A 23,230-nucleotide genomic window follows, 5' to 3' on the forward strand; every position below is an offset into this window, starting at 1 on the left:
AAGGAAATGGGAGAAACACGAGAAGCAGCACGCTGCACACGCTGACAGACGACAAAGGAAACGTAACACAACAAATACAACACCACACAAAACCAGCAAATCACATAATCGAAGTTCAAAGTACAAAATTGGAACGACACGACCTCACACGAGTGCAAAATAGACAGGAAATAACATGTATCTGACGGGCTTTCACACAAAAACGTAAGGAATCCAATCACGAGGGATTTCTGCAGCGATCCGTGGCAAAATTTTAGCGAAGCAGCAAGGGAAGCGCTCACAAACAGCAAACAGCACTTGTCACAGCTTACATGCATTCCAATGGGCTGTAATGGCTCGTTTGAGCACCGCAATATGGCGGCCGGTTGGCGTACCCTTTCCCGCGATACCCTCACCCATCCGCTATCCAGCCTTTATACATAGAGGTCAGTGGTGTTGGTAGCAGAGATGGCAGAGATACGATCGTAAACAAGCAAAAAATAATAATAATGTATAAATAAATAAACCTTACAACATCGTCATGGCGTGTGTGTGCAGTAATAGGTTATTCATAATTTCAATGTAGAAAAACTGTCTGTTGCCCCACTCGTGCACATATTGGAAATCATCTACCATCCGAGTGTTTCCGTATCCTGCTCCCCTACGCATGTGTCATGGATGGCTTATTTATCAGTGCATCTCTGTATCCGTGCCGTGTGTTCGCGCATTGTAATACGGAGTGCGTACACCTTTTGGGTTAAACAGGAAGCAACGTTCATATCTCGGAGCTGTAGACCAAGATTAACACGTGTGAACAGATGAATACAATGCATCCACTGTTGCTGGCCCCGCCAAAAAAAAAAAAAAGATTTCGTCATGGCGCCACCGCCTCTGATGGCGTGAGTGCTAGCAGGAATCAGCTGTGCACCAACAATGTCATGTTTTTTGTTTTTGTTTTTTGCAATGGACTCATTATGGCCACTTATTGAAGAAATGCAAAAGTCTAATCACTAAGTGTACATATAGCTCTACGTGAGAAATGGACCTTAAGTCAACCTTCCTAATTTCTGTGTGGTCATCACGATGCCCTTCTGTTTAGAGTTTTCAAAATGTGTGATAACTGTATGCATTTCGAATTGATATGTGTCATTAAGCCTGATATGATATATTTTTCTCTGTTCTCTGGTATTGTTGCCCTGGGTGATTAGTATGGTTCGGTCAGGAGAAAGGAAAGGAAATACAACGCAAACGAAGTGCGCGAATGTAAGCGTGCCATGGCTAATTATGCAGTGCTTATTATTGATACCGTTGATGTCATTTCTAACATCATTTATTTACAATCGTAGTAGTCCGCGCAGCGGTTGGATGGCGCTGACAGTCTCTATCATGGCGTCATTCTGAAGACGCAGGGCCTATGCGAGTTACGCTACCTGTTTGGATATACCTTGGTACATGTAAGAACGTAAAAGACTGCAAACTTTTACGAGCCACTTATCACGGTGGCCTTGATTTTAGCTGAACGTGCTCTTCAACAATTTTCACTCGCCCACGCGTACTTTTCATAAAGCAACAGAAGAATTCATAAAACATATGTCTTCTGGTTTATTGATATCGCTTATCATTCGTTATCGCCATTTCGACCGCACCCAGGATACCGGGGATCGCTTGCAGGAGCACGGGTAGGGTAGGAGCCAAAAATGCTACCATATATGGAAATATTTGGGGACAACACGCGCTCCCTCTTTTCCGTGGCGTTGTTCTGACGCCCTTAAATATCTGTTACGCGTCTGCTCGCCGTTTCTACGGTTTCCATCGAGCAAGTGCACATACATCATGGGAGTTGACGAGGGCACCGCTGCCTGGTCGAGACCCTTGCCTTGGGACACCTCGGATACGTGCTCGAAGTTGTACAAGGTAGGTGCTATACGTGTTGCATCGTAGGTCACAAACTGACAGCGATGCCTTGTTTTTTCTTTTCTGGATATCCTGATTTGTTGCGCTGTTCACGCTCCGAGCAACGGACAAAACTGAAATATTTTGTGTTATGACGCTCTAAAGCAGCGAAAAGCTATTTAGTGTGACGTTTGAAGAAGGGCGGCCTACTTGCTGGAGAGGTGCAAGATTTTTAAACAAGCCTCGGTAGTCTGGTAAACTGTAATTGCGTAGTAAAAACATCATGCGTGATTGACGGAACCTTTAATAGCTTCTTGTACGCAAACGTTGCCAGTACAGCGATCTTAGTCTTGCTAAATTTATTAAGTTGCGAATACACTGCTGTGTTCGTCAATTACGAAACTTTCGGGACATGATGTTCCGGTGTTTTTGTGGTTGTGGTCATGTCGTTGTAAGTCTGTCTTTCGTATAGTATCGTGGGAGTAACTACGAGAACCGTACTTGTCCCTTGTCAACTTATGTCCTTTCTAAGAAATAGAATCTATATCCGAAGAAAAATCAGAGGGTGTTCAGTCTACTCCATAACGCTTAAAGTTGAGTGCTTAAACATTAAGTTCTGATGTTATTGCGCAAAAAAAACATCGAATGTTAAGTAAGATGAAAGAAACATAATTGAGTTCCAGTCGTAGAGTGTGCCAGAATAAAGTGAGGAAGCGAAAATATCGGCAGATGATGCGGTAAGCTATCCAGTGTTCTTCCCTGAGAACTTGGTGTCCGCATCAATGACCTTGCAATATTCGACTAGAACAACTGTATTAGTACTTTTTTGTTTGTTTGACTATGCTTCGGCACTACGCGGCCTGCTCAGTAATACTTGGGAGTTCGGTATTTCAGAAAAGGAAGTTCGTGTTATCCCTGATGGGACTCGTTTACCCATATGATCTCTATAGTTGTCCACGTGGTGTCAATTGCCCAAACTAGGCGAACGATATTTTAGAAGCTTCAATTTTTCATCTGGCTAGGATAGTTACTAGTAGTAGTGCTTTCGTCGGGAAGAAACCTGATTGCAAAGGCGGAAAAAAAATTGTGGTTCACAGTGTAGACTGCATCTTTCGCAACCACTGTTTTTGCTAGTAATCCGGAGTTCCACAACTACGTCAGTGGCAGACATTTTATCGCATATGGAGGCCATCACGACTTTATCGTACACGGAATTCGTGAAATTGGTTGAACCAGCTGCAGTGACCTCCTCGCTGGCTGCCCTCAAAGAACTGTTGGGCTGTGCTTCCGTAATTTACGGAATATGTATTTGACTTGCTTAGAATGTTGTCACGATTACAAGTTTGCCGGCTACAGCGTATCGATTTGTGAGCTTACTCCTATAAGATCCCAATCTTGCCTATCATGGAGTTGACAAACTAGAGAACTGCAATGTACAGGTCCCGACAAAAGTTTACGAAACACGCGAGCGGTGTATTTTCTCCTCGGTACGACACCCTAGCGGCAAGCGGAAGCTGGCGAAATCAGGCCAGTTCACTGCCTCAGAGGGGTGGACCACTGATCTCGATTGTAAAAGGCTGGATCGCGGATAGGGAGCGCGAGCGTGCGGCAACCGGCCGCCATCTTACTGTACCCAAAACAGTCGCCGCAGCGATCATGGCAACTTCTTGCAATTACGGTCGTACCAACCGTACTGGCAAGGTTACAGGGCCTAAATTTATACAGGTGAGTCATTCTTTATCAAGGAATAAATAGGCGTCCATTCTGTACATTTATTTGACAATTATGAAGTGTTTTTTTGCCCAAAACCAGCACTGGGTGCAAGTTGTTTGATCGCTCTTCCGAGGTTCAATCGAACACACTTGCATTTTACCAGCCGGCAAATACAGTTTGACTGCATAATATGCTGGAGAGAACATGTTACGCTACACTGATAGTGGTGTCATCAATATGTGCGAGCACTCGAGCGCTTTTCTGCATGCATTGCTAGCACGGTACCTCGTGTTCTCTACGGAAGCAAGTGCGCAGTCATTTCTTTGAACCACCTTCGCGTATAAGTTCAGTATTACGTCGTAATAAGACCAAGAGGGTCACCTTTTTTCATGTATTGGTATTGTTTTGTGCCTTGGTTTGATTTGTGACGAAGAATCCTTGTGGTGTGACTTGGATACCGCCTTTGTGTCTGAGCTATGTTGTTAGCTTGTTGCGATAATAATAATTTGCAGCTTGTCGTGTTATTTGTAGCAGTGTGGTCTCTCAATACAGGTTTCCTCACGGGGGCTACCCAGAGGATCGTCTGTGTCATCGTCTGATGCGATCGAGCCTACAGATAAGTATCATGTTCCTCATTCACGGGTTCCAACTTTACGGGGAGGAACCACCCCAGTGCACGCACTGTGGTGAGCCTCTCTCAATTTTGCACATTCTCTTTACATGTTCACATCATGAAACACATCACTTGAGAGTGTTTTATATACACCTTAGGCCCCTTCACCCAGCATTGTGTCTTGGTGATGAAGCTATAATTCTTTTTAGAACAGCGTTTAAACGTTGAAATTTTTAAAATATATTGGAATTGTAAACCCTGTTTTTAACTGATGTTTTCAACATTTATGCAATGCTCTTACTAAACAACATATTTATTTTTAACTAGTTGCGTCCTAACCAATGTTCTGTCCTTCACAGCTGCCTCGACATACGCAAGAAATGGGTGCAAAACCTGAGCAGTGCCCACAAAGTTCGATCACCGCAGCACCTCCAAAAAGTAAAAGCATATGTGTCACATGAGATTTTTAAAGGTATTCATAGTATATAATACCTTGTATAAACTGTTGTAGATCTAACCCACCTCTACAGTATACACCCTCAGGAATTAAAACTCGTTGTGGAACTGTGATCATTGTTTTTAGTTACTAGGCATGCACATATATGCTATAAGAAGAAAATTATTTCTTGAGAATGCACTACTTTTGATCACACTCATGCAGCTGTAGGTTTACCTTCGGCCTCTTGGAACTCTCTGTAGTTGCCTTAGCTGCAGGAGGAGTGTCCTCCAGCATGTCAACTACTTGCAGAAATACTGACGTATTTAAGATTATGACACAGTTTGAAGGATTTCAATTCAGGAAATTTGCAGTGGCAGGGCCTGCCAGAGTGAAACCTACTGAATATTTTATGGTGTCGAAGTGGCAGTTCCTTCAGGGTAGGAATATTTTAGATGGGAGCAAAAAGCTTGAAATTAACAAAGTGTTGTTTGCATTAAGCAGTTTGTAATATACTGAACACATAGGCAGCAAAACAAAAATTTTAAATTCAGCATGTATGAAAATTGGGTGCAACAAATTTGCATAGTGTACCTGTACATTGTCATTCCTGAGATATATATTGTCATTGCAGGGAGGTCACAAAACAATAAATGTATTGTTTTGTCACTTCCCTGCACATTCATTGTGATGCTTGATATATGCCAGAATAAATGTTGAACTTGAAAAATGTATATTCTCTTTATTCATAGAGCATAACATCACTTATCTTCTTTACAAAAGCATATCGTGTTACATCTTTGTCACGCAGAATGCACAACCAAGAAAGCCATCTTCCATTAAACATCACGTTTGACATGATTCAGTTGGTATCATTTCATAGACAGGGTACACCAGGGCTCCCGTTTCAAGCTCTAAATCGTCATGTTGCAGTTTGGAAACCGTACATGTGTAGTGCAAGAGAGCCCTCACACATTAAAATGTAAGATGGCAGTCACTGTTAATGCAAAGTAACTCCTATGAGAGAGACTGACGCTGCAGAAAAGTATGCAAACTGCGGAAAGTGTCACAGAAGATCTTCAGAAATCATGCCTGGTTTCACGGCACTGCTACCACACTCCCTTTTAGATGATGATGATAATGATTGGAGTTTCAGATGTGCAGCTGCATTTTTTGCAACGTGCTCCACATAACAAGCATGACAAAGTCAGCAGTGGATGGCAGGCCCTCGTCCCTACGCAGCTTTGTTCACGCTGCAGTTCTATTCAGCAAAAGCATGTGAGTACGCGTGAAGGACATTCAATTTCACCTGCAAATAATCAGAGCAAGTGAAGGAAGAAAAAAAAAGTGCGGTACTTCAAAAGGAGATAAGTCTTGTGTCTCAAGGTGGTGTTACCACTTACTAAGTAACTTGATTAAGTTTACATCAATACCTAGATTAACTGGCCTAAGCGTGATCTAATTGCGTGAAGTAATTGTTTAAGATGCTTCGGTGTTCATATTTGCGAGGCATTACGTCGAAGACACCACTGTCGTTCACTAAAAGACTCTTTCTTGCTTGATATAAATCACACTAAACGCATACGCCTGTCTGAAACAACGGCTGTGATTCTACGGGGCGATTTTTTCTACCATGCGGGTATATCCTTTCTGGGACCGTTCTTTGTGGAACAATTTTAATCCAGAACGCAGCACGGGAGATCATATACATGGTTGTTGTTAATCTCACATCGTTTCTTATTGAAATATTGGCTGGGAAACGTGCTGTAGTACAATCCCCAGCGCTACACTGCAGTGACGGTCTAGTTTCGGAATGCAAAACATAACGTAATTAAGAATCGAACGGCAGGACACCTGTGAAACACTGTTAGGATACATCAGTATACTGGCACCTTACAAAATTGTATAACGACAAACAACGATCAACGCCTGCAGCGCAATAAATACTCACAATCTCTGTTGCCTCCCATTGTTTTCTATGGGCGCACAAAGCGCTTTAGGGCCTCCCAACATGGCGGCCCGAATGCGTGCCTCTCCCACACGAGCCCCTCTCCCATGCGCGATCCAGCCTTTATACATAGAGATCAGTGGGGTGGACGACTGTGCTCTTAGCGACACACAGCGGTAGTTTCGGTATGACTACTGTTGTATGTGCCCGCAAAGTGAGTTGTATTTTACTGTTGTGCTCGCCAACAACACGTGATTCATCGATTGTTGAGACGGGGGGCTCGCCGCTATCATCGTGATAACAAGGATGAATCATAGTGGCAACACTTTACGGTGTATTGCTTTTATTGGAAAGCCATGATATGTAGACAAGGGTATGCGGACATTTCGGTACAGGACGTTTCGGTACAGGACGTTTCGGTACAGGACGTTTCGGTACAGGACGTTTCGGTACAGGACGTTTCGGTACGGACATTTCGGTGCACGGACATTTCGGTACACGGACATTACGGTACACGGACATTACGGTACACGGACATTTCGGTACACGGACATTTCGCTACACTGACATTTCGGTGCACGGACATTTCGGTACAAGGACGTTTCGCTAGTACTGTCCACACGTTGTCACGTCGGTTCCGTTGTAGTGATAAATTAATAAGATGCTATCGCCTCTTAGGAGCCAATATTTTATATACAGGGTGTCTTTATTCAGGCGATACAATTTTTTTATTAAAAAACTATAAGGGCTAGGGACATGCTGTTTTCACTTCTATCATCTCTCGGCCGGCGGACGTTCTTGGCCATATGTTGCTCAACCGTCAAATCACTAATTATACGTAAAAATCGTTAATTAACTTTTTCATTATAAAAGCTTTTTCAGAACAAAAATCTGTTCGGCAGATCGTCCGCAAAAAATTCGTGAAGGAACACCATTTTTTCTTTATTTCTTTCATTGCGCACCTTACGAGACGCGTCTTTTACTTCACCCTCAATGTGAGATGGTGAAGGAGCCTCATGCTTCGAAGATGCCGTCACAGTGCCGCCTCATGCCTAGAAGATGAGCTTTAACTTGCGGAAACAAAAGAAAAACACATGTATGGGGCGACGCTATCGGAACTGCCCTTATCTTGGGCTGCATTTTCCGTTAATCTTTTTCCAGGACACCAGAGGCGACAGTGTGCTCTTTCCCCCTCTCACATTGGGGGTGAAGGAAAGACGGGTCTCCGAAGATGCGCAATGAACAAAATAACGAAAAAAAAATGGTCATGAACATGAAAGAACTGATGTTCTGAGGCTGGAACAACATAGAAGGGACAAATACATACAAAGCCTCAATTTGCCTAAGAAATTAACGATGAAAGATGAAAAGGTTAGCTAGCTGTAGGCTAGCTGACTTTCATCTTTCATAAAAAAATGGTGTTCCTTCACGAATTTTTTGCGGACGATCTACCGAACGGATTTTTGTTCTGAAAACGTCTACGATATCAGGTCACCGAAAGGAACCGATGTCCTCATTGGGACAACCTCGTAGCTTTTATAATTAGAAAGTTAATTAACGATTTTTAGGTAATTAGTGATTTGACGGTTGAGCATTATATGGCCAAGAACGTCCGCCGGCCCAGAGATGATAGAAGTGGAAACAGCATGTCTGTAGCCCTTGTAGATTTTCGATGAAAAATCTGTATCGCCCAAAAAAAGACACCCTGTATATATACTCAACAATATTGCCAGTTACTGATAATAATACTGGGATACTGATGAATAATGCATTTGTATATAATCGTGAGCAGCATCTGTGTGATGACACCACTATAGAGTGTGTTTTTTCAAGCGGTACAGAATTAATGATCAAGCTACGCGAGCCGTACTTGGATGCGGTTTTCGCATGGCCTGGTGCAAATCCCACTTTTTTTTTTCTAATTCGAATAACTAATTGATCATAATTTATCAGTCGACTTCTTCACAAAAGCTTTTGATGACAAAAATAAAATAAAATTTCAGAACAGCAGGCGATCCTTTGTTTATGTCCACACCCTTTCCTCGAAATCTTCAACGCGGACGTGAGGTTTAAATTATTCATCTCCCATTTTTTTACAGTGGCCCCGCTCACGTTGTTTTCGCTTTCTTTTTTGCCCAATGCAAGGAAAATGCTGCAGACGAGTGCTGCAGGCAGTGAAACAGCGACTTGTTCAAAGCAGTCACTGGACCACATATATGGCAAGCAGGTTTTTGATATGCTAAACAAAACACAATTTAATAAAAGTTGAAGTTATACGGTGATATTGTAGGCAACTCCTTTCAGATAACGAAACAGCTGCGTCTGGTCGTAGTTCGCAGCCAGCGTCTTCAGTCTTTGTGCACAGTCTCTGTATTTTTGTGGCTGTCGTTCGCGGTGGCCCATTACCAGGAGTTCCAACCGATGTAAATTCATTGCGTCTTCCTTGTGGAGAACGCCGAGGAACTTCCAGATAGTCGGGTGGGAGCACTGAACATGCGTCTGGAAACCGCGATGCCAGCCTTCCAGGCTGTTAGTCGTCTTCGGGTCGCAGCTCAGAGCCGATTGATGGTGGTTCCATATCGCTATGGGGAACCGTGGGTCTCGTCTGCCTTGTCCGGTCCTTCGGCCGATGAAGTTATCCTCGAAGTAATCTAGGACAGGAAGGAGATTTTGCGGAATATTCTCTTCCAGAGCATCGAATGCTAGGGCGACGTCGTCCTCCGGCACCAAAGCTAGAGCAGCAATCATTTTGACTTTTAGGCTGATGTCCGGGTCAGCTGCGTACAGTTCTTGCAGGCCAACATTTTGGACTTTCCTGTATATGCACTGAGATAAGTGGAAGAAGCATCCACGCACGACAGTGTTAGGGAACACATGCTGGAAGGCATTGATGGCCGCTTGCTCAAAGTCCAGCACTACAACGTCCGGTTGGTTTTCGTGCCCGCACTCGTTCTTCAGTGCTGTCAGTAGTGTGATATACGCTGTCGTGGCCTTATGTGTCATTAGTGCATAAACTGCCGGAAGAACAGAACCGTTGACCCTGCAGTGGACGGAGTATAACTGGAAAAAGAGCTGTGGGGCAACTTTGAAAGTCCCATCTGCCAGCCAGAAGTCCGAGGATCGTAGTGCAGACAGCATCGCTGGGCTTCCAAATATTATAACTCTTTCGGTGTGTCCCAAACCAGAGTCATAAAGCAGGAACTGAGTTCCGTCATTTTTCATGGCATACTCCGCCGGAATTGTCAATTCGTTTAAGCTTGTTGGGAGGACATGTGGTCTCTGCTCACGGGCCCTGTTCCTCCTGCAAACACGAAATGACAATCTTACATATAAGAACACGTACACAGGAGCGCACGATCCAAATTCACGCGGTGCGCTTAAGAGAAAAAAAGAAGAGACAGGGGTAGGCAATAATGCCATAATGCTCATTTTCTCTGTGACGAAAAATACGAACGCACCTTACTTGCACTAAATTGGCGCAATGGTGCTACCAAACAACACTCTCATTTCGAAGTGCCATACATAAAGTCGCACGTCATGCATATATGAAGTAGCTTTTATACAGGATCTCGCGACGTAAAGTCACCAATTGTTATTATTATCTTATACAGAGTGTTTCACCTAAAGTGATAAAACTGGCGATGTACTCGCCGCAGGATTGTGGGACTTTCGGCAGTTACGTTCTGGGAACTTTTGGGCTCGCGGACAAAAGCTCACCCGTAAAAGCTCACCACTTCATTAACCATGTTGCGTTACGCTGCGGAATTATTAGTCTTACTTTCTATCATACAGGGTGTTCAAAATTAAGCTTTCACGAGCGCTACGCAAACACAGCGATGACAGGAAACCGGATGATAACTTTACGCTACTTGTGTAAAAAAACAGTGCTGCTAATTATGTAGCACCTGTTTCTTACTCAAGGAACAGAAAACCAGTTTTAGTAGCACCAGTTTTCTTTTGTTCGCCAATTTATAAAGTGCTAGTGAAAGCTTAATTTCGAACACCCTGTATAGTGACATGGGCAACAGGCAGACTTGTACGTATTTGGAGTATTGTATTTAAAATACTGTATTTTAAATACAATTTGCGGTATTTTGGTACTCTACTCAATACTTTCTGTTTTGTGTATTTGTACTCTATTTAAAATACATTTTGTGGTATTTTGTACTCAATACTCAATTACATATTTTGGATCTCCCTCTCGACTCTCTGTGTCTCGTCTTTCCATTATCTTGCTTGTTCAGTGGAAATTTCCTGAGTCCCTTGGACTTGACCCGGACAAAGGCCCTTCTTTGAAGTCCCCATTTAGAGATCTTGCCCCGTGTGTACTAATCCTTGGCCCGTCAGGGTTCTATAATGTGTGCCCTGACATGGTGATGCCGAATTCTGAACTCGCCGAGCAGGGACCTGCTAGAAGCTTTCTTTGTTCTGGGTCACTGGAGTGGAGGGCTCTGAGTGGAGTTATGTGGTGTCTTTTTGCCACAGTAATATTATATCGTTCTTTAGGCCTTGAAAATACGTGGCCATCCTCAAGGAAAAATTGTGTAGACTCAACAGGCGTTAGAGGAAACGACCACTTTACTGGTTGTACATGTGGACTAGGACTGTGTGAGAAAAAGTAATAAACAAAAAAGCAATGTGTATGTAGTGGTGGACGAAATGGTGAGCTTTTGTCCGCGCCCCAAACTTTTGGCGTCATTTAGGGATACTCTGGACAGTTTTTAAAGGAAGGAAATCTATTCTTCTTCTTCTTCTTCTTTTTTTTTTTGCAATCGAACCTTGAAAATTGCCAAGCGAACCTCACTGTTTTTTTTTACATAAATTTGAAGTCGTCCGCTGATAACCGCAGACCCAACAAAAACTATGCATAGCATCGCAACAGATATACAGAAGAAAAAGAAGTAAAATGCCGCTTTAGCCCCGCCTGCTTGGTTGCGTTCGAAAATGTGTTCGACGGTGTTCGAAATATCGGAGTCCTGAAGCATTTTCTTTAAATATATTGGATATTGGTAGGGGTCCAAATTAAAAAAGTTGGATTCTAGTATGGCAAAGGGTCTCAGGTTTATAAGACATAAGAGAATGTACATGCAGTGATATTTTCGTAATAAACAAATCCCCCAGTCATATTTGCAGAGGTGTGAAATTTGGTTTGGTCGTCTTTCGCAAAAGGTCAAGAATAGGGAATCGCTATTTTAATGACACAAACAATGTGATCGGGGATTTTGTCCCAGTGAATATCAGAAGACATACCGAAGCGTCCGTTTCATGGTGTCCCTCGAGGGCAGGTAATGGAGAGCATCAAATGTGGTCTCATTTGCCATTGCGCTGATGATACTCTGGTTTGGCTCTTCCGTGGTGCGTGTTTTCTCCTTCATAGCCGAATAAGCGAAGACAGCTTCCAACCTCAGGTTGTCCGCTCCGTGAGTATGTTCGTTCACAGTATGGACCACCTCGTCGTTGACGGTGTGGGCCCTTGCTTGGCACTGGCCTTTCAGGCTACATTGCCAATAGGTCTAAAATATAACCGAACAAATATTAATTTATAACACACTGATGAACAGAACCAAGCCATGTGGTCATACGAAGAGCACAACAATAAGTAAACCGATAATGATGAACGCATTCGTGGATGGTTATACATACCTTGTCTCCGTAAATTTTCTGCTTGTCGTACTCGAGCCGTTATATACCAGCTTTCTTCCGCTGCGGTTGCTACGGACGTACAGAGCCATCGTCGAATCCAGCTAGAGCTACGCGTACGCTCTGTGAGCGGCAGGCAACTTCGCCCCTAGGACGTCTTGGGATACGAGTGTGAACTGTGAAAGGCTGGTTATCGAAACTACACGTTCTCGATCCTTCCTTCTCCCTTTATTCTTCTCGATGTGACTCAAAAGGACATTCTCCTTCTAACCCGTGTCCGAACTACCTCCCTCAAAGCACCCTTCTGGGATAACCCAGGTGCACTGACCTATTGGACTGTTCCAGGAGAACCGTCCACCTAGAACATTTGAATAGAAACCTGACCTGTATGTAACCTATATCACATAACTAGAGACTAGATTTATTGAAGTTGATTTCTAGAAAGTAAAGTTTGTTTGAATCTGATTTGTTAAAACCATGTGATATAGCGCGGACGATAATTAATGAGATTGTCCACTTGAATGTCCATTGTTCATGAACTGTCCGCTCTATACGTTGGGTAAACGAGCTGTCTGCCTGGGTAGAATGGCGGCACATTACACGTATATTTACCTGCTGATTTTTCTTTGTCTCGGAGTTCTCTGATCGCAGCATCGATCCCTTACCTTACGTGTAACATCACAGTACAATTATTATTTACCTTACGTGTAACATCACAGTACAATTATTATTTACCATTCGGAGTTCTCACACTAAAACATTTTGCGGATAAATGTTCTCGCAAAGTAAATTGCTGTGTAATGGCAGAAAAAGTGTGGTGTATTGATTGAATAAACTCGTCTGTCTTGCTGCATTTCTTTCTGTTTATTTGTATTTTTTCTCTTTCGCTTCATTTCCCTCTCGTTTCTTTCCTTTTCTTGGTAACAGCAAGCCGTTTGTAGTGGCTGATATTTCCACCTTCTCTTTCTCCTTTTCTTTTTGTCATTGAACTTATCTGCCCTCATGAGCCAGCACACTTTGGCCAGCCCGTGACCACAGCATGCAGCGATTCCTCCAAGAAAACGCGAACTGTAACAATGGTACAAAAACATCCGTTCATCTAATATCAGATACGTTCCTGACGGATCAATAACATTGACAAGCGTAGTATGTCTGAATGTTGCCGGGGACTTGTACCGAGACGTCCGAAGAGGCGATAGCATCTAATCAATTTATTGCTACCACGGAAGCGCCTGAATGTTGTCGGCGACTTGTACCGAAACGTCCGAAGAGGCGATAGCATGTCATCAGTTTATTACTACCACGGAAGCGACGTGACATCGTGTGGACAGCCCTAGCGAAACGTCCTTGTACCGAAATGTCCGTGCACCGAAATGTCCGTGTACCGAAATGTCCGTGTACCGAAATGTCCGTGTACCGAAATGTCCGTGTACCGTAATGTCCGTGTACCGAAATGTCCGTGTACCGTAATGTCCGTGTACCGTAATGTCCGTGTACCGAAATGTCCTGTACCGAAACGTCCTGTACCGAAATGTCCTAGAGCCGTAGACAAGAGAAAGGTATCTGGTAAACAGTTGCTTTATTATGGACAACGCGTGACGAGCTGATAAACAATGGACGCTGACATTGATGATTGATTGATAAACAACTGACGTGAGTCACGAGTTGTTGACGAGCGCTACAGTTAAGTCCAACTCACTTCGCGGGCACATACAACAGTAATCATACCGAGACTACCGCTGTGTGTCGCTAAGCGCGCAGTCGTCCACCCCTCTGAAGCAGTGAACTGGCCTGATTTCGCCAGCTTCCGCTTGCCGCTAGGGTGTCGTACCGAGGAGAAAAAACACCGCTCGCGTGTTCCGTAAACTTTTGTCGGGACCTGTATCTGTCTAGGCAGGCAGAACGTTCTTCTGCCCAACTTCCCCTACCCTCGCAATGCGTGCGGTTGTTATACAGAAAAGAGCGTAATGGGATGTGTCAAATACCGAATCGTTTGGGAACTCCTCACAACCAAGGCAGCAGATTCATGGTCCTGGCTGCAGTAACGCTTGTTTTGCGCCTGTGCTGTAGGTGCACCGTGCTGGCTTGCTGAGCTCAAGATCGCGGGTTCGATCCCAGCCGAGCGCGGTAGCAATGGAGGGGGGGAGGTAAACATTGCTTCCAGCACTGTGTGTCGAAGATTTCCGGCGCACATCAAAAGAACCCGAGGTGGTCCAAATTATCCGCAGTCCTACCCTGCGTCACGTGCAACATGTCGCCACACTGCGCAGACAAAGCTTACGTGTAACATCACGGTACCATTATTAGTGTACGTGCACCGTGATACACGCTGTTGTAGCAGCTTAGTACGAATTTGCTTACCTGCGCTCACCTTTTCCCATACTTCATTCTTGCTCGTCTCATGCAGCTCGGAGAACGGGGTTCAGGATACAAGACCGAGACTGGGCAAATTCAAGACTTCCACGAACTCCATAGGGAGTGTCTGAAGAGCGGCAAACTTTTTGAAGACCCCGAATTTCCTTGCAACGGGTGGTCAGCCTGGGGCTCTACAGGACAAAGAAACGTTCAATGGCTACGTCCTAACGTACGTTGTGCCCACAGGTACGGTTGTAATGCATCAGATATTTGTTTGCAGGATATTTGTGAGAAGCCAGAGTTCTTCGTGCACGGCGCGTCTCGCTTCGATGTTCTACAAGGCGAGCTTGGTGAGTTGAGACCCCAAAGCCGGCACATGGTAGGATTCAAATATAACGGTTGCTGTACGGATTTCAGACACGCCGGCATCGATTAGCATTCTAATAGATTCGCTCTATCCTTGCTTCCATGAGCAAACACAGAAAAGGACTGTGTCCTGGAATGTATTGGAACTGAAATGTGCATTGACCCAATACGTTCCGCTACCACGAAGCCATCTACATTACTTTAAAATGGATGGTTGAGTTTAGTCACACTGCACAGGCCTAAATTATTGCAATTGTGTTGATCAAGCAAGACCTTCGAACTTATCCACGCGCTTGGTATTGGCTCTCTCTGCGATTTCATGACTGTGTCTTTCAATTTCAATATGCTACTTGTTGCCTCTACGATACCTACATATTTATTTCCCTTTCTGGATGCACAAGTTTAAATTTAAACAATGTTCGTTGCCAGGTAACTGTTGGATGGTGGCTTCCATAGCCTGCCTGACCCTCAGGAAAGAACTCTTCAACCGTGTCGTCCCTGAACAGTCATTCCAAGAGAACTACGCTGGCATATTCCATTTCCGTTTATGGAAGGACAACCGATGGCTTGACGTTGTCGTGGACGACAGACTGCCCTGCAGAACGGACGGCAAACTCTGCTTCATTCGATCAAGACATGAGAACGAGTTTTGGAGTGCGCTTCTGGAGAAAGCCTACGCAAAGTACGCACTCGGATGTCCTGTTTGCAGCTCGCGTGGTGCGACTGCTAACTTAAGGGAACAGTGCATTCTCTATCGATATTTGTGTTTTGAAATAAGGCTTAGGAGAGCCAGTGGCGTAGCCACGGGTGGTGGGGAGGCTAGAGGGGGGGCGAGCCCCCCCTACCTGCCACTGACCGACCCACGCAAATTGTGCAAATCCGAGAAAATATATGGGGGGGGGATCAGTGTGACGATCGCAAAAGTTCTTACAGTTCATGGCATTTATCTAAGCGGCACACTTGAATGGTTTGCAAAGTACGAACTTTTCAAAATCCTTCCAATCTCGTGACACCACCTCATCTGACATCACAGTATAATCGTATAGTGAGTGTCCAAATCAATTTTCTTTTTTTTTCAGCCGCATGCTGCGGTGTGCATACGTATTGTGTTGTCGCACCTAGGATCAGCGGGGGGGGGGGGGGGGAGTGGGGCGGGTTTTCGTATAGAGCCCCCCCACCCCACCTTGGATGTCTGGCTATGCCACTGAGGAGAGCAACGTTATACAGAACAGTGAGCGTATCAAACCGGTAGTGTGCACGAGGGTTTCTGAAAATCTAATCACAGAGAGAGTGACCTTGATGTCATCCACATCGGCTGACGTGCCTGACCATGTGTGGTCAGCGCCTCGCCGCGTTAGTAGCACAAATTCTAGGGAAATTGGTTCGTCTTGCCTCGACGTCACCGCACAACAAACCAGCTGCGCCTTCGGAGTTGCTTCCGGGTTTCGTCCACTTTCCGCGTTTTTTTTCAACGCACATTTCTAAATTGGATTGCAGAGTGATCAGATGCCGTTTAGCAACCACATGTAATGTAGTCTTGATGAGCTATTTGTTGAATGAAGTATTTCGACAGGTCCGACACATCCTTGCCCCTTTAAAAGTGTATGACGATCACTGCATCAGTTGACGGCTGCCTCAAGTCACTGCACGAGCTCTTGACTAGTACCGGATGTAACTTCGTGGGGAACATTGGAGTGTATCTCAACTCTCGTACGGTCATGTCGTAGTAAGCACCAGAATGGGGAAAACTACCAACCTTTCAAATGCGTGGGATCGCGAACCGTGTAAGTGCATAGTCAGGCGCTGGATCGCTGTTAGTCTCGACAAAAATTTTTCGTAGTATGGCGAGCGTTCAACCTAGTCTTGAGTTCTGTCTTCCCACTCGACATCCTTGGTGCACCTAGTTTTGTCCCTAACCATTTTCAGCAACTCCGCACGTTCTTCCTCTCACTTTCTCTTACCGCCTCGACCAATAATTTAACTATAGTACTGGTAATCTGCCTTTGCATTAACCCACTGACTGTTTCAGACTTAACGGCAGCTACGGGGCCCTTACCAGCGGTATTCCGTCGGAGGGCATGGAAGACCTGACCGGAGGCCTTTCAGAACGTATCGTTTTGGCTGATCCTCCCAAAGACCTCTTCTCACTCATGCTAAAGGCGCACGAGCGAAGATCCCTCATGAGTGCTTCCATCAAGGTGCGGTGGGTTGAGGGTGTGCTCAGATTTTAGTTGTCCCTTCGACTAATGGTTTCAATGCGCTATTGGTTTCAGAACTCGAAAGTGCCGGAAGAAAGGCTGGACACCAATCTTATTTCCGGCCATTCATACAGCATTACGTCTGTTCGCGTCATCAAAATTGGCATTGAACTTGTACGGTTGCGGAATCCCTGGGGATACGACTACAAGTGGAACGGACGTTGGAGTGACCAGTAAGTTTTCCAAGCCGTACAGTGTTCTTAATTTTCTGTAACATAAGCATAAGTTCTCCTTGTTCAAATGTCTTCTGGATATCTATCCCAGATCTCCGGAGTGGCAAAGCGTTCCTACATCGGAAAAGGAATCTATGGGATTGAGATTTGAAGCAGATGGAGAATTCTGGTGAGGATAACTTTCACAATTATCTGTTAAATACATGGGTACATCCAGTCTACACTAGCTGTAGATCCAGCCTTGCCTAATAAGCCTTCCGTAAGCTAGTTCCATCTCATATCGAACAAGCCGGTACATTTGTCTCGAATGAACTAAAAAAAGACGTTGAAACCATCTCTGAGTTAGGAGATATAAATGCTTTCCGAATGCTCTGCTCTGCGCGGTTCGGGAAATAGGACAGGGGAAATTGAGTCTATTGTGTATTTGTGACTATTTCTTGTCGCATTGTAGTGATCTTTTGCTCTTGATTTAGATCACCTCGGACACAAGAAGCTCCTGCGTTGACGGCGCTGGCTGTGTCTGTTTTTCTTTGTCTGAAAGATATATCAAAGTTGACTCAAAGCGGCAGAAACCACCGTATTCACAAACTTTCGGGACGGCTTACAAGACGGATAAGATTGAGCTTTATGCCATTTAATTTGTCATTCATTGGGCTATCAAATGCTATATAATTTTTTTGCTCTGCTCTATCAGAAACGTGATCAATACCACTAAGTAGCACCATACCTCCAAAAAATGCCGAATTTTAGAGTCTATATAAAAAAAAAACTTTCCTCTCAAATCTTGCCTGTCGTGGATAGTCCCTTAAACTATGCACAGAAGAGAAATCGAAATTTGGACTTGATCTGTAGCCGCACTGAATTTTCGCCGGTCCTATACGCGGACCCCAATGGAGCGGTGGCGCCGTCTCCAACGTGGGGGCAAAATCGAATTTTTTAAAACTTTTCCTCACATGAAAATTAACTTATATGTTGAAGTCTTTCTGAGCGGGCTCAAGCTCTGATAAAGGGATGAACTGTATCAAATAGTAGTTTCTATGTCAAGGCGTCTCGTAATGAAGCCACTGCATGAATGGGCGCTCTGAGGCCCTCACATCGACCCAAATTCCGTGCACACTTCAAACCTGGAAAATGAGACCAGCTCTGACTTTGATGACAGCAGGGCTTATATCAATTGCTCAACTTGTTCCACAAATGAGTGGTGGCAGCTCCAGGTCAGACATCGGGTCAGAATCTGGAGGTCTTTCTTTTTCCGGGACATGGAAGCGGACAAAAGGTTTTGAAACATGGCGTCAGCACAAAATGGACCGCATCGCTATACTGTGACTCCGCAGCAACGAACTACTAATCTCCTAATTTTCGACTTGTGATGGCTGGATGACGAACGCGCATCCCAATCGATCCCGTGCCTGTGCTATTTAGCGTTACAAATGAGGTGTTAATTCGTGGCCCTATACGTCGCGAGATAACTATGACAAGGCTGTCCGTGGTAGGTCTGGAATTGTTTTGCTCACCTCAGGGTTTAACGTGCGCCGAAGTCTGGGCACAGTGTTTAACATACCTCACGGAAGACTGCGTACCTAAGCAAACTTGCACTCGGTACAAGAAGGCTGGAGTAGCCCGCCCCCATTTGTGGAACCAAGATCTGCATATCTCTTACAAAAACTTAATCCATGTGGTCACTGAACCATTGTTTAATGCTTTTTCTTTTATAAAGGATGTGCAAGGAGGATTTTATGGAACATTTCCACTTCTTGGACATCTGTTACGTGGCTCCCGATACTCTAACAAACGAGGACCTAACTGACACCTCTGGGAAAGGATGGGACGTGTCCGCTTTCGAAGGAGCTTGGATACCGGGTGCTACCGCCGGGGGATGCCCAAACTACATCAGTCAGTCGATTTACACGTTAGCATCTTCAATTACTACAAAGAGTCCTTCCCCTTTTGCAGAATCCATGGACTTGTTCTGCACGAACCCCCAGTACCTGATGGCTCTGAAACATCCGGATGCTGGTCATGAAGAATGCAGTGTCCTCATCTCCCTGATGCAGAGGAATCGCCGCTATCAAGCCCAAGACGTGAACAACATTTACACAAAAGTGGGCTTCGTAATCTATAAGGTTGGTACAAAACTTAGTACAACAGCTCGAGCATCAACGTAGTCAACAATGTGTTTCACACTGTTGCATTTTCACGCGTTACGGATGCGGCGCGGCACGGTTGTCATGGCAACTAGGTACGGTGAACCGAAAATGATACCTATGGCATGGGTTTGGTTCGGCCAAACTCTTCGCGGTGCAAATTAACTCTGGCTACGCAGCTGACCAACGGGAGAAGACTACTCGAGAGTGGAGATAAGCAGACTTACAAAGAATGGAGTCGTGTAGTGGGGGCTATATTGGGCAGTTTTCTGTGTCAAGAAGACCTGTCGTACGAGAATCTCATTACAACTCGTGATCAGTATAGTGTACTCCGCAACGGAGAGAAATTGCAGCGTGAATCAAACATAATGCAGGCATTCCTTTACGGACTAGAGAATGAAACGAGGGCAGACTACACTGTCTCCGTGTTGTCGGTTCTTTCGTTCTTCAAAAATGCACATTTATAGCCAACGAGCTCTTCAGCTACTAGACACATTGCCAAAAAGTAAATGTAATTTGCACAGTGAATATCTGCAACTCTCAGCATGTCAATTTACAGGGATAGTTCTCTCCCTAACTAAACTTTAAAGAAGTGCTTGACTTGTCCAATTAGTTCCTAATAAAGAACTCCTCGTCAATCCCCTCGTTCGAAAACTGTTTTCAGAGTTGTCAGTATTTTCCTGTGGGTGACGGCCGTGCAACTTCGGAGCTGTGATCGGCTCCCGTGACATTTCGTGACGGTGCTTCAGGGTTGGCAATAGGAAGTCTCGTATCTGCCAGGGAAACGAGCGCCTTAAAGTCATTGTTGTCAAACTGACGCCGCGCGTACGTAATTCTCCGCGGGGAAAGCCTACTTGCGTGGACCTCGTTGCTCTCAGATGCTCACAATAAATCATGGCGCTAGAGCTGCCGGAAACCAATGCGCGGGCCCGATACAGTTAGAAATGCACTACCAACTACAAGAAATAAATGAATCGGTGCTTAGGGAGCCAACTATCCCTTTAACTTGTTGCATTAATTGTGCCAAAGATTTAGGTGCGGATACAGCACTTGAAGCTCTTTTAGGTCTGTCCGACCAACTCTTAGACCGAGTTCCTGAATATCCCTTTTCCACGTGAAGATAACTTCTCCGAATGGCCGCACATTATTTCCAACATGGAACTTTGACTACTCATGACTGCTCGTCTCCTTGGACACTGCTGTGATTGGTGCATACTCAACGACTACGCATCACGCAGATTAAAGGTACGGGCTCTCGTAGCTCGGTGGTTAGCCTGGTTGCCATGTCACGTCGTGACTGGGAGTTACCCGGGTTCGAATTCCGGTGCCGGCTGTGCTATCTGGGTTTTTTTTTTCCTGGATTTCCCCCCACTCTTTCAGACATATGTCGGCACACTTCCCTTAGAACTCTGCCCTGGGCGGCAGCAGTGACGTTGCCCACATCTGTGAGGCTGGCAACGGAGAGCCCTTTCGCCAGTACCATTACCACCGCCAGCAGCAGATTAACGATCTTGCCTTATTTAGTCTACGCTCGAAGAAAAAAATAGAATTTTCTACTTAAGCTGGGAGGGCGAGTTTCTACTCTGTAGTTATACCCAGTAGTTATTTCACTAGAAATGTCCTTGCAGTTGCAGCTTTACCGAAATGAGTAGAAGATTCTGCTCTTTTTTTTCCCTCAGCATGTAGGTGAAACTTTACGCCATCTTGCTATTTCACGACCAACGTACAGTTTTTGAGTCTTCACTTCTCCCTAGTTAGCTCGATAGGGTTGAAGACCTGGGGTCGTAAACCCTGAGGATATCCATGTCTATAATTTGAGGCTGAACCGTACAATGCTGTTCTGGCGCCACATACTGGTCGAAAGTGACGTTGTCTTTCAGTGTTAAGCCTTTACCTATGGGGTTGCTTCTGTTCCAGATGGACGATCCGGATGACTGTTCAGTGCCATTGGACATGTCTTTCTTTCGAAAGAACCGTTACATCACTCACTCGCAATTTATCAACTATCGGCAAGTAACTAAACGCGTCAGTATTCAGCCTGGAACCTACTGCATTGTTCCTTCCACTTACGAATACGACGATCATGCCGAATTTCTCCTGCGAATTTTCACCGAGAAATACACCACTGTCAGGTACGTTCGTCGTGTTCCGCAGACGCATTTAGTTGCGGTATGCGAAGACTGCCATTTGCTTGCTTTTGTTTCTCAGTGAGTACGACCAAAAGTTCGCATTCGTGGAGTCAGAAGTTGTCGTGAGTATATTTTCCAACAATTTTGTGGATCTGTACTTACTGGGCCTCGTATTAGTTGCTACGTCAAGAGGTGGAAACGTATGTTGATGGCTGCAGCTTCGAAAGCTATCGACGACTACATGAGCTCTTAGCTGATGTTGCTGGTGAAAATTCGCAAGTAGACGCATACGAGTTACAACAGCTGTTCACCGCGGTGTTCAAAACGGGTCAGTCTTCCCTATCCAGTTTTTTTCTTTCTAAAACTGCTTTATCGCAGAGGCATCTGTTCCAGAAGGCAGCTGCGATGAGTTTCCCCTGGAACTGTGTCGAAGCATGGTGGCTCTTTCAGATGTATCCTTTATCCTACTTCTGCATCTGCCGAATTCGAGTATCTTCAGTTTTTCTTGACCCTTCCCTCGCAGCACAATCGTTCTGGCAGTCTCGACCTGAAGGAGTTTACATCTTTCTGGAAACTAATAAGGACCTGGACGGTAAGTCATGCCGTACTCTCTCGTAAAATAGCGTACAGAGGCAGGCTAACTGGATAAAGCTACCTGGTACTAAAATGAAAGTCTGCGCGTAGGCACACTGAAAAGGCTGTTGTATTTTTTCGTGTTGCTACGGTCAGAATTTTAATTGCATTATCTATTTCCAAATTGGGCCCGCCCTGTCATCTTTGCAGCAAGCATTCAACAAATACGACAAAGACTCCTCTGGAAGCCTTGGCACGTACGAGCTACGCGAAGCCCTCTTGTCAGCAGGTGAAACTTACTAACGTATTTATGGAAGCGCACGTGATTAAACGCTGACTGTTACTACAATGCAGGTTACACGATCAGCAATCCTATACTGCAATCTCTCGTCCTGAGATATGGAACCAAGAAGCACCAGATGACGCTCAATGATTTTCTAGCATGCGTCATAAAACTTCGAGCCATGATTGGTGAGAAACGCTTTGTTTATTGTGTGCATTCGTTTCCACGAGATTTGACTTCGACAGTTTGCGTTTCAGAGATTTTCAAGACCAAGGATCGTTGCAACATCGGGAAGGCTGTGTTCACCACTGATGAGGTGATTAGCAGCAGCGTGTCGATTGCTTCTAACTGACGTGCTTTTTTTCCTTGACAGTGGCTGGCGTTCACGATGTACTGCTGAGGCTGGCCATCAAGATGGTGGCGACCACCTCTCCATACACAATGCCATTTTAGACAATAAAGTACATATTTTAGCCCAGAAAAAAATTTCCTTCTCTGTCTCGCTCAACAAGTTTGCTCCTGCACGCTAATGAAACTCACGGAAAATAGTATTTCCGGAAATCCCAATGCTCCTAACGCGTTACATCCAGGGAGGTTACTGTCATGAGGAAGGAGGGGTGGGGGGGGGGCACTCCTTCACGCTTCGTTTTCGCAGGCCTAGGCACCTCGTGGGCAAACGGCAGTGAAAGGAGAAATCAAAGCAGTTTCGAAACTTTCTTCTCCTTTC

At 44.9% G+C, this 23,230-nt stretch overlaps 2 protein-coding genes across 6 annotated transcripts; one reads left to right on the forward strand and one right to left on the reverse strand.

Moving 5' to 3' along the window:
- The first annotated feature begins 1,735 nt into the window (after positions 1 to 1,735).
- On the forward strand, positions 1,736 to 22,989 carry LOC135398034 (calpain-A-like). 5 transcript variants are annotated; one of them, XM_064629480.1, is made up of 18 exons: positions 1,736 to 1,893; positions 14,630 to 14,806; positions 14,858 to 14,927; positions 15,373 to 15,625; positions 16,973 to 17,141; positions 17,217 to 17,374; positions 17,466 to 17,543; positions 19,092 to 19,267; positions 19,328 to 19,497; positions 21,436 to 21,650; positions 21,727 to 21,769; positions 21,825 to 21,975; positions 22,041 to 22,099; positions 22,171 to 22,239; positions 22,431 to 22,509; positions 22,575 to 22,691; positions 22,749 to 22,819; positions 22,877 to 22,989. In XM_064629480.1, the coding sequence occupies exons 1-18, from the start codon at positions 1,813 to 1,815 to the stop codon at positions 22,901 to 22,903; spliced, it is 2,163 nt and encodes a 720-aa protein (XP_064485550.1). In that variant the 5' UTR covers positions 1,736 to 1,812; the 3' UTR covers positions 22,904 to 22,989. The 5 variants fall into 5 exon arrangements, with proteins under 5 accessions (XP_064485550.1, XP_064485551.1, XP_064485554.1 ...); XM_064629481.1 differs by having other exon boundaries at positions 22,044 to 22,099; XM_064629484.1 differs by having other exon boundaries at positions 1,738 to 1,893; positions 22,026 to 22,099; positions 22,761 to 22,819.
- Positions 8,854 to 9,330, reverse strand: LOC135397454 (uncharacterized). Its single transcript, XM_064629058.1, has one exon. The coding sequence runs from the start codon at positions 9,328 to 9,330 to the stop codon at positions 8,854 to 8,856; it is 477 nt and encodes a 158-aa protein (XP_064485128.1).
- Positions 22,990 to 23,230: the final 241 nt, after the last annotated feature.

This window comes from Ornithodoros turicata, chromosome 6, assembly GCF_037126465.1.
Source record: "Ornithodoros turicata isolate Travis chromosome 6, ASM3712646v1, whole genome shotgun sequence".
Lineage (NCBI taxonomy): Eukaryota > Metazoa > Arthropoda > Arachnida > Ixodida > Argasidae > Ornithodoros > Ornithodoros turicata.

Bases quoted from the DNA above. Each gene is read 5' to 3' on its own strand.
- LOC135398034 (XM_064629482.1), top strand. From the start codon at position 1,813: ATGGGAGTTGACGAGGGCACCGCTGCCTGGTCGAGACCCTTGCCTTGG. The intron at 15,626-16,972 runs GTACGCACTCGG...TGACTGTTTCAG, and splicing joins CTGGAGAAAGCCTACGCAAA to ACTTAACGGCAGCTACGGGG. The intron at 19,268-19,327 runs GTCAGTCGATTT...CCCCTTTTGCAG, and splicing joins GGGATGCCCAAACTACATCA to AATCCATGGACTTGTTCTGC.
- LOC135397454 (XM_064629058.1), bottom strand. From the start codon at position 9,330: ATGATTGCTGCTCTAGCTTTGGTGCCGGAGGACGACGTCGCCCTAGCA.